General features: G+C 38.4%; 1 protein-coding gene across 2 annotated transcripts in view; it reads right to left on the bottom strand.

Moving 5' to 3' along the window:
* The window catches only part of LOC137620623 (sarcosine dehydrogenase, mitochondrial-like), a 52430-nt gene that overhangs the window by 28581 nt on the left and 9468 nt on the right, over positions 1 to 14381 (bottom strand). For both annotated transcript variants that reach the window (XM_068350918.1, XM_068350919.1), the window contains exons 4-10: positions 10310 to 10522; positions 8999 to 9122; positions 8239 to 8450; positions 7811 to 7973; positions 7538 to 7682; positions 4444 to 4585; positions 3932 to 4126 (exon numbers count right to left, since the gene is read on the bottom strand). In XM_068350918.1, coding sequence (XP_068207019.1) covers positions 3932 to 4126; positions 4444 to 4585; positions 7538 to 7682; positions 7811 to 7973; positions 8239 to 8450; positions 8999 to 9122; positions 10310 to 10522 — 1194 coding nt within the window. The remainder of the gene's footprint in view (positions 1 to 3931; positions 4127 to 4443; positions 4586 to 7537; positions 7683 to 7810; positions 7974 to 8238; positions 8451 to 8998; positions 9123 to 10309; positions 10523 to 14381) is intronic.

Here is a 14381-nt window from a genome sequence, read left to right as displayed (position 1 = left end):
ACATCAGATGTGTCAGGGCTCTTGGTCACCCGCCATGAGACAGTTCCATATCAATGTTCTCGAAGCCATGGCGGTGTTCTTGACCCTGAAGAGAATCTCCCCTCCGAGGTCGACCCACATCAGAGTAGTCTCAGACAGTACGGCCGTAGTCCACTGCCTCAACAGGGGGGGGTCCAAATCACCCAACCTGAATCAGATCCTAGTCACTATCTTCACCTTGGCAGCCGACAAAGACTGGTTCCTGTCAGCAACTCACCTAGCAGGAGTCCAGAATGTGATAGCAGACGCATTATCCAGGACGAGCCCACTGGAATCGGAGTGGTCCCTGGACATGCACTCCTTCCGGTGGATACTCAGGCTGGTTCCAGGTCTCCAGGTAGATCTATTCGCGACCCGACTCAATCACAAACTCCCGTGTTATGTGACACCGAACCTGGACCCTCAGGCTTATGCCATGGACGCATTAACCCTGGATTGGAACCATTGGCAGAAGATCTTCTTATTCCCTCCAGTGAATCTTCTACTGAAAGTCTTGCACAAACTCCGCTCCTTCAACGGGGTAGTAGCTTTAGTGGCACCTCACTGGCCAAAGAGCAGTTGGTTTCCTCTCCTCCTCGAGTTGAAACTCCGTCCCTTCCGGATCCCATTCCCCAAACTGACCCAGGTGGTCCAAACACGGACTGTGTCAGATTCCTCAAGGATAGCCAAAACCCTAACTTTGTGGATTTCATGAAGTTTGCGGCACGTAGGGACGCAAACATCGACCCAGATAATGTCCTCTTTATAGAATCAGACAAAAGGGACTCAACGATTCGCCAATATGATTCGGCGGTTAAGAAACTAGCGGATTTCTTAAGGACGTCAGACCATTCGGTTATGACTCCTAATTTAGCCATCTCCTTCTTTAGGTCCATTTTTGACAAAGGCCTAGCAGCTAGCACTATAACCACCATTAAGTCAGCTCTGAGGAAAGTCTTCCTGGTTGGGTTTAACATTAACCTGGCGGAGTCTTATTTCTCATCTATTCCAAAAGCATGTGCTAGGCTTCGACCTTCGGTCCGTCCTCAAAAGGTCTCTTGGTCTCTAAATGATGTCCTCAAACTGGCCTCCGACACGGACAACGAATCCTGCTCTTATATCACTCTTCTTAGGAAGACTTTATTTCTAACAGCTTTGGCCTCGGGTTCCAGAATCTCAGAACTAGCAGCTCTCTCACGAAACTCAGAGAACATGGATTTCCTCCCTTCAGGTGAGGTACTTCTTTCACCAGACAGGGCGTTCCTAGCTAAGAACGAGGACCCCCAAAATAGGTGGTCCCCTTGGAAGATTATTCCTCTTCTCCAAGATACTTCTCTATGTCCGGTCACCACTCTCAGGGCCTTTTTAGCCAGGACTGCTACCCAATCGTCTGGCCCCTTGTTTATCAGAGAACAAGGAGGTACCATTTCCATACGTGGCATTAGGCAACAGATCCTATACTTCATTAAACAAGCCAATCCGGGTTCATTTCCCCATGCTCATGATATCCGATCGATAGCTACCTCCATCAACTATTTCCAGAATATGGACTTTGATAACCTTAAGAAGTACACGGGTTGGAAATCTCCTATGGTCTTCAAACGCCACTATCTAAAGAACTTACAGGCTCTTAAATATCCAACGGTTGCAGCTGGGAGCCTTATCTCTCCCCATTGATCTTTTGTTCTTCCTTTCATCCATCTCTTCTCTTCTCCCTCCTACCCGCCACTCGCACCACGACGCCGCTTCCTTGGTGGTTCGTTAGCCCTAAGTGTATTACATATTACAGTAGGTTAATATGATTGTAACTATTATTGTTTTCCCTTGTTATTAAGTTGGGATATTCTTAGCCATGTCAGTTTTGTTGCATGTTTTCCTCTGATACTCAGAGGTTTCCTTGTTATCACTATGCCCTGTGGCTAGTTTATATTTTATGCCTACTTACCTGAATTATATATGATTTTCTTTACATGGTGTTGTTTCTCTCCCCTTATTAAATTAGTAGTTATTGTTGGGCTTGGAAGGCATTCTCTGGTACATTTTCGCCCGGCGCCACAGGTTCGACCCAGAAAAGGGATTTTGACGAAGGAAAAATCTATTTCTGGGGAGAGACCTGTGGCGCCCGGCGAAACCCTTCCCCTTATTTTACACGATCCCACCCTTTCCTTTCCAAGCCATCATGGTCAATACAGAAGGATGTTGTTCAGATGGCGCTCGCGTCGTGGCGTGGGTGGTGCGGCGATGGAGATGTGTCTAGGGCCTCTGTATCGGCCCATCCCTTTGGCGAAGGAATTAACTAAATGGAAGACAACCTGTGAATAGTGGATTTCACGCGCCTTTGCTTTATACACGACACCCAAAAGGTGCTCGCGCGAGGGTTGTAACCTCAGCATTCCATGCTTTTATCTTTCTCTGGTATAATTGGAAGGTTTTTATCAGAAAAGGTATACAAGAAGGACTTTTCCGCCGGGCGCCACAGGTCTCTCCCCAGAAATAGATTTTTCCTTCGTCAAAATCCCTTTTTTAGATATACGACACCAACAAGGTGCTCGCGCGAGGGTTGTAACCTCTGCATTCCATGCTTTTAATTTTCTCTGGTATATTTGGAAGATTTATATCAGAAAAAGTACAAAGAAGGACTTTTTCGCCGGGCGTCACAGGTCTCTCCCCAGAAATAGATTTTTCCTTCGTCAAAATCCCTTAATTCTTGACTGCAGTGTGGTAATATTGTTGGCCTTAACATTTGCAGATTTAACATTTGTGAATATGATTACTGTACAGTACATGTATTCATGTAAGGTCTTCAAATTTCTTAAAAAGTAATGTTTTTGGCTATTTTCAATATTAACAGCAAAAACAGGAAAGCATTCCCAATTACAGAAGAATGAATATGCATCAACATAAAAGGCATAAAAGCTAATATAACACAAGGACTTGAAAATTCACTTATATAACTGTATCAGTCTTCTCTACCTGGTTTTCCTCAAGAGAGCTCTTCAAGCTATCATGTCCTGTATTATATTACACCAAAACAACTCAGCCTTGACAGAAATGAGAAGGTGGAGTAGGTTAAGGAGGCTGAATTCTCAAGACCATGTATAATATTGGCTTTACTGTATAAGAAGGGTAGCATATATTTGCAACAATATATTTTGGTATCTCTGTTACCTAACCTTACGAAAGTCAAGGGATGAGTACAGGACTGTAATATACCACTTTCATGAGAATATTCTAAATCTATGTTATCGCTATATATGTAGTTACACTCTTTACTTCAATCATTATCGTCAAGGGTATCTGGATGTGTGGTGACTTCAGGTAGGATGCTGCCTCAGGTTAGTTTAACTTGGGATTTATTTTTGTTTTATATCAGACATACCTTGCATTGAATAACTGTAGCCATTTCTTATACTACAGTATATACAGCACTGTATTGTGGTACACCTCATATCCTATATTTAAAGGTTGCTCATGAATGGCAGAGGCAAGGGATAGTGACAATACCCTAGTAGGACAATGCCCTGGAGACTGACCATATATCCATATGATCAGCATCCAAGCCCCCCTCTCCACCCAAGCTAGGACCTGGGAAAGCCAGGTAATGGCTGCTGAGGACTCAGTAGGTAGATTTATAGGCTCCCCCAATCCCCCCATCTTTAGCTCACAAGGATGGTGAGGTTGCAGACGCCACAAGAAACTACTGTATCATGTTTGAGCGGGACTCTTATCTTCCATCCACCAGGATGCCAAGTCAGGGACGTTTCCAATAGGCCACCACAGTTTCACTAAGAATGATACAATTCACCCTGAGAATAAACACTTAGGATTTCTTTTACTGGATGTTAGGCAGCACTGGACAGTAAGCAACATAAAATTCTTGCAGTGAGATTTTAAAATGTAGGAAACCTCTGACCTGGTTGTAGTAAGGAGGCAGATCAAATGTATGACACTGTTTCAGGACATCCCGGTAAGGATAAATATCATGAGATGTCATTTCAAATGCTCCCTTCCAGTCATAGGGCTGCAGTATCAAAGGGCTTGATGTAAAGAACCCAGGACGTTCCCAGCAAAGAGATTCTTCCCAGAAACATCCGGCTTCTGTTAGCCTCTGTGAAGAAAAATTAGATTCATGATTGTTCTTTTAAAACATTTAGTGGAAGACCAATAATTGCTTGGGTACATGAATTTGGATAACAATTCTGGGTGATCATCCTGTTATGGAAAATAGCTGTGCAATTTTTAAACACAAACTGATTCACTACCATGTTCTGTGATTCTACAGCATTACTCCTATGTGAAATTGCAATAATATCTAAGAAACACTTGATACTGAATGCTGACTTCGAGATGCTGTGATTGTTTTGGTACTTGTAAATACAGTGCAGTAAATGAATGGATAAATAAATAATTAACTAAGCTTCTTACTTGATGCAAAGGATCGGTAATCATTGCTCGTCCAGCCAAAGGTTGATTGTCAGGAAACACTATTGAGTAATTGCTAGTGTAGGATTCGTGACTGCGCTCCTCAGCCCACTTGTGCCACTTGAGCGATTGTTTGGGAAATCGTCTGGTAAAAGTGAAAAATTTTAATCTTCCTTTTGAATGGTGAGGCTGATGGACCAGACAAACCAATAAGGGCAATGAGATAGTATGCAAAATTTAAAGAAAAGGAAAATGGATATTAGTTTATTGTATAGTATGTCTATATGAACAACTTTTCAGCTTAATTTCAGTCTAGAGATATACTTTTTCACAGTTATTCACAATCACTGCAAAGATGTTGGGAGATATTAGGATGAAGTGATATATTTAAATCAAATCCAGATAATTTTATCCCTTTACAAAATTCGGTATATAGAAAATCTTATTTTTTCCCAAGTTAGTACTGTATTCTTCAATATAGGTACCTTTATTGTTTAAACATCACAATGATAAAATATTTCCACCCGATTGCACTTAGAACTGGAGACTCTGTTCTTCTAGCATTCAAGGGGCCTTAGGATTTTCTTTCTAAAATATTCACTGAATAATTTTTAATCAAGATATCTGACACTCCCTCCATACCGGGACTATTGCTATTAATACATTTTGCACAGCATACTGTAGGCATTACTAAAGTGTCTTATTTTACCTCTTTTTCAATTTCCTTTTTTCAATCTCACTTTATAGTCTAGTCTCTTTAACTTCATAGTGCAACTGTGGAGCATTCCCCCAGCTACACCTTGGCACTGAATGGGGTTCCCAGCCTCAGCACTAGGCCTTGTTTATAAATCTTAAGATATCTGACAATGAAATCGAGGACATTTATTTATTATTGAAGATGTTTCACCTTGAAACCATGGTCACCATCTTCAGTGATCTTTTATATATGTATTTGAGGCTTGGACTTCACAACTTCATCCTCACGGACCTGCTGAGAATGACCTCTTCGTCGCTACATTGTACATCCCAATAAGGAGCATGTACTGATAAAGTACTGTACAGTATACAGTACAGTACTGTATGTGGTATGTTTATATATACAGTACTGTATAAGAATTAGTATGTATATACAAATATATATGTAGTACTGCAGTGTACAGTGATACCTCGGTAGTCGAACGACTCTATACTCGAACAATTCGGAGTTCGACCAAAATTTTCGAGAAATTTTTGCTGCGGTGCTCGACCAAAAATTCGGTACTCGACCAGCCGAACACGTGACGACCGCATGGGCTTTGTGATGATCGCGCCATCTCGGCCACTCTCGCTTGTTCGGGAAGCATCAGTTCTCTCGAGAGCGTCACTCAGACAACGCGCGATCAGCATTCGTTGTGATTTAGTGATTTTCAGTGCTTTTAATTGCTTTTTTAGCTTTCATAATGAGTCCCAAGAAAGTAATGAGTGTTAAGGGGAAGGAGAAGAGGAAAACAGTGCGAACAACGATCGAGTTGAAGAAGGAAATTATAGCGAAATATGAGAATGGTGTATGAGTGTCCGATTTAGCGGTAGAATACGGAATGGCGAAGTCGACCATTTCTACGTTTTTAAAGCATAAAGAAATGATTAAGAAGGCGAATGTTGCAACGGGAGTTACGGCGGTAACTAAGCAAAGGCCACAAGTGATTGAGGAGATGGAAAAGTTGCTTTTAATATTTATTAAAGAAAAACAGTTGGCCGGGGAAAGTGTTAGTGAAGCGTTCATTTGTGAAAAAGCGTTGCATATCTATGAAGAATTAGTGAAGAAAAGTCCGAGTACCAGTGAAAGTGATTCATTTACATTTAAAGCGAGCAGGGGTTGGTTTGAAAAGTTTCGTAATAGAACAGGTATTCGTAATAGAACAGGTATTCATCATTTTCGAAGAATACTGCAGAGGAGGAAGAAACAATTAACAATAGACCAGTTTTTCACAAAAGAAAAGAAAGCTGCTACATCAAAGCCTGTTTCTCCTCCAAAGAAGAGACAAAGAAGAGAAGAAACCCCTGAAATAGATCTGCCCACCCTTTCATTGGAGAGAGAAACAACTCCTGAAGGAGAACTACCCCGCCACATCATGGAAGGGGACTCTCCTTCCAAGCAGTAACCTCCCCCTTCCATCCTCTCCACATCCATCCCTGTATGCCATCGAACCGCTGCTCAAAGGTATGTTCACTACAGTACAGAAAATGGTTTAAAATTGTTTTATTTTAGTACAGTAAATGGTTTAAAATTGTTTTATAGGATTTTCTGACCAATTTCATACACATTTAGATAATTATTGTTGTTTAGGTACACGTTTTATTAATATTTTGGGCCTGTTCGAGTGCTTGGGAACGGAATAGAATATATACCATTATTTCTTATGGGGAAAAAAAATTCGGTACTCGAACAAATCGGAGGTCGAACACGGATCTCGAACGGATTATGGTCGAGTACCGAGGTATCACTGTATTGTGATAGCTGAAATATACCAGTCACTGTAACAAAATCATAAGAGGCATACATTTATTATTCATTTTCTGTTAATGGGATTTTACAATTTTTTATTTTAAGGAATAGTTTATATACAATGTGATGTCAATCCATCTTAGTTTGGCTGCTGTATAGTTCCCAAGGACTTTATGATAAAGGCTAGAACAGGAAATCCAATATGACATTATATAACAACGAAATATTGTCTTCCTTTCCCTAAGACAAATCTATTAGCATCCAAGACCAAGTCTCAGGTTCTATAGAACCTGTCACAGCATCTCCCATGCTGAATATGTCTGCTAACTGATTTACCTGTGGCCAGCCATATGCACATCCCATATTTATAGAATGCAGAATGAAGATGTATACCTTGACTCAAGCTTTGGGACCTTCATAATATCCCTAGTGTTGGGCTGAGTCATCTTGACCTTCTCTTGCATTAACGTCATTTTTCACTGATAGATAATCTTAATTTTTGCCAGTGATAGTAATAACTATAGTTATTATTAATATGGTAATATTATTACAGTACTATACATTATCCAATCCTCAATAAATGTGTTTTGTTTTAAGTGGAAGAACTCTCACCTACAGTCAAAATCAGCCATATCAAGTTGAGGTCGACCATTCAAGACCCAGTGAGCCAACTGCTCAGAACAACCTCCTGACAGCATAATGCCGGAACTGTTGAAGCCAAAGCCGTGGAACAAGCCTCGCACATCCCAATCTTCCCCTGAAACAGTGTCAAAGAGTTTTGAGTCTCACTCTAAAAGGCCAGTAATACAGTAGATACATACCAGTCCTCATATAAAACAAAATATAATTGACCAAAAGCTTCGAGCTGAGGACTTGATTCCTTACCTAAAAGAGGTTTTCTGTCGGGAGTAAAGGATTCAGGTCCGCAAATCTGTGCTTTGATTCCAACGTCGGCAAGTTTTGGGACTCTGTTGATGGCCCCCTCCATGATCTCCAGGAAATTGTCCATTTTGAAGTCGTACAACCCAAATGTAAAGCTTCGGTCTACCTGGTATCAGAAGAATATGAAATTTTTTTTCCATAGCTGTAGTGACATTGTCGGTCATAATCTTGTTGGAACTGGTAAAGATATATACCGGTATTTTTGAAGGTTTTTAGCTTTCTTTGATTGTGATTTAATTTTCAAACATACAGTACACATGTTTAAAGGTTAATTGCCTTTATAAATCCCTCTAACATTATAGATGTGGTGAAATTCATAGCTCAAAGATACTGTATACATTTAAAAGGCTGATAATCTTCATACAACGCACCTTAGCAGTGGGGGCATTCAGTTCGTAACCGCCGATAATTAGGGAATCTCCCTGAACCCTTAGACACATGTTTGCGTCGTGGTCGCGGACGTTGGGCATTTGACGAACTCCTGGCAGAGGTTCCATTATGACTATACAGTGCTCCATGCAGACCTGTGGCAGCCTGCTACCAGGGCCTGATAGCTGTTGTACTATGTCATCGCACCATACTCCTGCAGAAATCCAGTCAGAAGGATAAGGGTTTTATGTAATTAGGGTATATAAAATTGGTTAAGAAATCAAGTCTTGATAAATTTTTAAGGCTATTATGAATAATTCTGAGAAATAGTTTGATATGTACTGAACCATCAAGATTTCTAGTACTGTACAATATTTTCACCATGTTCCTGCAGAAATACCCCCTCCTCACCAGAGGAAAAAACTCAAGTTTATGATTTGAAAATCAGGTCCAAATTCTTATTTGGAAATATGAAAAGTATTTGTGTAAAACTGGTTGTTAGGCATTACTAAAGGGTATTTGAAATGCCTGTTAGTCCCCCAACTCCCCCCACTTTTTAGCCTTCTAATTTATCTTTGGTTTAGATTTATTTCTTCTCTCTTGCTGTGAAATCTTTCCCAAGATTTACTCGTAAGTGTAACAGCAGGGTTTTTCCCGAGTTGTGCCACAGTGCTGGAGGGCCTCCCAGGGCCCAGCATTGGCCCATAGAGCTCAAATGTCTAAATACAGCCTAACTATAAAGTCAAATTGAAAGACTCATACCTGTACAATTGACCACTGCTTTCGTAGAAATTGATCCGTGGGACGTGTGTACTCCTTTGACGACCTTCACCCCTAAGGTGCCATCTCTAGTTTGCAGCTCTTGAGCATCCACACCTTCATAGACCTAAAATACGTTTAGATATTCTTGATAAAAATTTGATTATATGAGGTATGTTTAGCTTTTAATTTATCTGATCTTTGTTACTTTTTTAGATTCAATTCTTGCATGTAGTTTATAAGAGAAGACTAAGGGGTTGGAAAAAGAATGTTTAAAGTGAGGGTTGGTCTCAATTGCAGTCGTTACTAAGACAATTGGCATGTTAATCAATCCTGTATATGATAATTGATCAACTCTGTATTTGCTGATTAATCTTCTCATTATACTGTACTGTGTGTTAACTAATTGATTTTTTATATATGAAATAGCATTATTGATTTATTATATATGAAATAACTATTGATTTTCTATACATGAAATAACATTATTAATATTTTTATATATGAAATAACATTTCCTCGAGTTCCATTTTTCATAAAAAATTTGTCCTTTGGTATAATATCCTTGTGGTTCTTTGATTGATTTATGTAATCGTAAACCTAGTAAAAATATAAATACACAGTGGAGAATTTTTGGGAAGTACAGTAGTACTATTGGCGAATCTTCTTCAAGTAATAAAATGGTCTCTAGATTTATGAAGAATGTGTTACTTGATTATCAATTACTTTCCTAATTCAACATAGTATTAGTTGTCTACAACACATGGCAATGAGTCAGTTTTTGGCTGGACCGCCAATGAATGCCAGGGAGTAATGAGTCATCTATATGGAGACATGACAGAGTCCACTCAGAACAGTACTTGGGCAAGTGATCATTACAGGAAATAAAACGTTCCGGGGAGTAGTGGTTTATTAAGGATACTCATACCTGGCACTCATTTACAGTAATCCATCCAAACACTGACCAAACATGCTTACTCAACCCCACTGACCAAAAGACACAACGGTGTAGCTAACAGGCTGTATACAAAGAAGATTGGGAAAAGAACATCAGTGAGGCATTAGATTCAAGAATTAGGGCCATATGGCCTGGATTTTGGCCCTTGAAGGTCGTTCATTGCTTAGGTGCAACTGGGGGGGAAACAATGCAGTTGCTCTACGAAGTAGAAGATATAAGTTGTTGGAAGGGGAAAAAGAGGTATAGTTGAAGACAAAAACGTGAGTGGATCTAGGGATCAAAGGAACATTGGTAAAACCTTTCAGATGTTAGTGAGGGGGTTGGTCATCAATTGAGAAAGACAGCCAAACAATTACCTGGGCGCCCATCGCACGGGCTTTCTTAGTAAGTGCTGCGCACAGAGTTGAAGGATCAATGGTACCATCGCCGGGGCTATAGAGAGCACCAGTGATGTCCCCCACATTCAAGAGAGGCCAAGAATCCTCAACTTCTCTCGGTGTTAGGAGGTGACACTCCACCCCAGTGGCTCTGCCCACGGTGAATAAGCGAGCATATTCCTCCATTCGTTGCTTTGATAAAAAGAATAAGCATAAAACATTTCTTAAACTAGGGAAACTGTTTTTTACCTGTTTTTTATTATTCATTGGAGGGCAAAACGTTCGATTAACAAACATTCCTATTTCTGTTATGTTATTACATAATTTTTTTATAATTTTCTCATTTTTATTCGGATATTAAACCGTCTATTACTGTATTTTGTTTTTTATATCATCTGGGTGTTTTTTATTCCATTGCCTTGTTGCATTAATATTAATTTTTAAAGCATTTTGATAATTTTGTGATTTTATATATATATATATATATATATATATATATATATATATATATATATATATATATATATATATATATATATATATATATATATATATATATATATATATATATATATATATATCTTTTTGTAAGGATAGGATTTTATTAGCAAATGATAATGTATTTATAAAACTTAGTTACATAACATTGATTTGCATTCAACCATCTTCATGCTTAAAAGGTCAATATAGAGTTCAAAATAGGAAATAAAAACAAAGCATCAAATTTACAGAAGGTCAGAGTTAAATTGTAAGATGAAACAAATAAGACTTGTTTTTGTGTGTGAAATAATACTAAAGGCTATAACCAATTGGCAGATCAAGAAGCAGAGCTGCTCAAGAAACCTTCTCATTGGCTGTACGTTTATTCTAATAATTTGATTCAAGAGTCTCTTTTGCAACTTCAAATACCATGGTGAGAATAACATTGTAAGTGTTAGCAACAAGTAAACAACCCTATCAAAATAGCAGGATAGTTGGAGGAGGAGACATGATGCACTGTGGACAGGTGAGTGAGATTTACTTGAGGGTTCAGTCCTGAATAATTATTATACGTTGATAAAGAACAAATTGATGGGAAAAACATATTATTGTTATTATTATTACTAGCAAGCTACAACCCTAGTTTGAAAGGCAGGATGCTACAAGCCCAGGAACTCCAGGAGGGAAAAATAACCTCATAGGAAATGGATTAACTATACATGAGAAGTAATATATAAAAAAATAGGAAATATCATAAGGTCATTAACAACATTAAAATAGATCTGTCATATAAAAAACTAGAAGAGACGTATGTCGGCCTCTTCAACATAAAATAATTTTCTGCAAGTTTTAACTTCTGAAGTACAACCCATTCAACTGCCTGATTAAGAATACCATTTCACAGTCTCATCACAACTGGAATTAAACTTCTAGAGTACTGTGTAGTGCTGAACCTTATGATGTAAAAGGCAAGACTGGTAAAAGTACGTACAGGATGGTCCTGTCTGGGAAGATCTGAAGGCAAAGGATGATCAGAATTATGAAAAATCATTTGCAACATTTGTAAAGAACTAAGTGAATGATTATGCTAGAGATTAATATCCAGATCAGGAATAATAAATTCAATAGACAGTAAGTTTTTGTCCAACAAATTAAGATGAGAATTAGCACCTGAAGACCATACAGGAGAACAATACTTGAAACAAGGTAAATTGAGAGTTCAAACATTTTGTCAGAATAGATTGGTCATTGAAAATCTTAAAAAGAATTTCTCAATAAGTAATTTTTTTGTGCAGTTGAAGAAGAAAGAGACTTTGTTCCTCAAAAGTAACTTTGCAATTCAGAATGAAGCTTAAGATTTTTAAAGAAACATTATCAATGCTGAGATCTAGATGTTGAGGATCCAATGTCCTCGACCTATTTAAAATCATACTTTGAGTTTTGTTAGTGAGTTGAACTTCTTGCGCCCATAATTTGCACCTTGCACTAAGTTTAGCTAGATCTCTATAATGGGATTCAGCAATCCCAGATCTACATTCAGGAGATGGTATTGAGGCAAAGAGTAGCATATTTGCATATGCAACAAGATTTTTTTTCTTTGAAAACCAAATAGTAAATACTGTAGTATGAAAAGTATTGTGCCAAGAACACTACTCTGAGGAACACCAGATACACATTCCTATACTCCTTGTGGTGCCCAAAAACAACTCTTGACTATCTATTGCTTAAAAGAAAAGACCCATCTTTTTTTAACTGTTTGAAATTGAAATCGAGGGCCTCATGATTAATGCAGTTTAAGACTGCTAAAATCAAGGCATACAGGTTCCTACTTAGTTGTTTTGCAAAAGACCTTCAAAAACTTATTGATAATAAGGAGAAATGGAAATTGGACAATAATCAACAGGACTAGAGCTACCACAAACACATTTACCTAATGAAGTAACATTACCAATTCTTCAACAAGTGCAGAAAGAACCTCTTCTTTCTAACTTGCAGAAAATAACAGACTTCTTAGGATCTAATAAATCAACAGGCTTTATAAAAAAAAAAAAATGGAAAAATAACATTTGGGTCTACACCTCCGTAAACATCAAAACAGGAATGAGGAGGATCGAGTTTCTTATTACTCTGCCTACTGTCAAACACATCAGTCAAAACGGTTGCTTTTTCTTTTGGATCATGAGTGATAGATATGATTAAGGAAAGGAGGAACTGTTACACCTACATCAAAGAGTGCAGATTTAAGGGTAGCCTACCACTTATGCTCCTGGTTAAATTATATTCCTTATCAGTCGAAGCGCAAACTATAAGCAACAGTTCTTAGCTGAATATAGTTATTCCAAGTAGAATCTGATCTGTTACCCTTCTAAGGATGATAGGCCTCTTACTTCTCTAATCAAGCACCTTTCCAATCGTCATTGAACCAAGGTTTGTCTTTCACTCGGTATTTTAACATACTAGAAGGAATGTACTTATCAGTTATATTGACCAGATTTTCATTCAAGAGAACAACAGACTGAACACTAATACAATTGTGACCAATTCAAATGCAAAAGATCATTAAAAATGCTATTCCTGTCTGCTTTAGATATCACATATATTCTATATGAGTATGACACATCAGGGACAGGCTGCTCAGTCTTAATTACTAACTAAACCAAGGCATGATCAGATGTCCCTACTGAAGAACCAGCCTTAGTTGTTGTAATGCTAGGGAGTCGGTGTACTAGATCCAATTAGTTACCAGACCTGTGAGTAGTTTCACTTTTGATTTGTTCACAGCCTGATTCATGGACAAAGTCCAAAGATCTTAATCCATGACAATCAGTAGGAGAAACAGAATATAACATCTCATGGCATCCACATTCCGATTATTATTATTATTATTATTATTATTATTATTATTATTATTGTTGTTGTTGTTGTTGTTGTTGTTGTTACTTGCTAAGCTACAACCCTAGTTGGAAAAGCAGGATGCTATAAGCCCAGGGCTTCAACAGGAAAAATAGCTCAGTGAGGAAAAGAAACAAGGAAAAATAAGTGGTTTTTGAGCAAAGCGAAAAATCTATTTTTGGGTGAAATAGCCATGTCGTCCTGATGGAAGGTTCCTTTAGGCAACTTCCATCAGGACGACCTGGCTGAGCCCAAAAAAATATTTTAAAAAAGAGCAACAATATTAAAATATCACTTTATAAACTATAAAAATTAAAAAAAAAACAAGATGAAGAGTTATAAACTATAAAAATAAAAAAAATAATAAACAAGATGAAGAGAAATAAGATATAAGATAGAACAGTGTGCCTGAGTGTACCCTCAAGCAAGAGAACTCTAACCCAAGACAGTGGAAGACCATGGTACAGAGGCTATGGCACTCCCCAAGATTAGAGAACAATGGTTTGATTTTGGAGTGTCCTTCTCCTAGAGGAGCTGCTTACCGGAGCTAAAAAGTCTCTTCTACCCTGACAAAGAGGAAAGTGGCCACTGAACAATAACAATGCAGTAAGAAGAATTGTTTGGTAAGCTCAGTGTTGTCAGGTGTATGAGGACAGAGGAGAATATGTAAAGAATAGGC

This window comes from Palaemon carinicauda, chromosome 27, assembly GCF_036898095.1.
Source record: "Palaemon carinicauda isolate YSFRI2023 chromosome 27, ASM3689809v2, whole genome shotgun sequence".
Lineage (NCBI taxonomy): Eukaryota > Metazoa > Arthropoda > Malacostraca > Decapoda > Palaemonidae > Palaemon > Palaemon carinicauda.
This window is presented reverse-complemented; position numbering and strand designations above follow the sequence as displayed.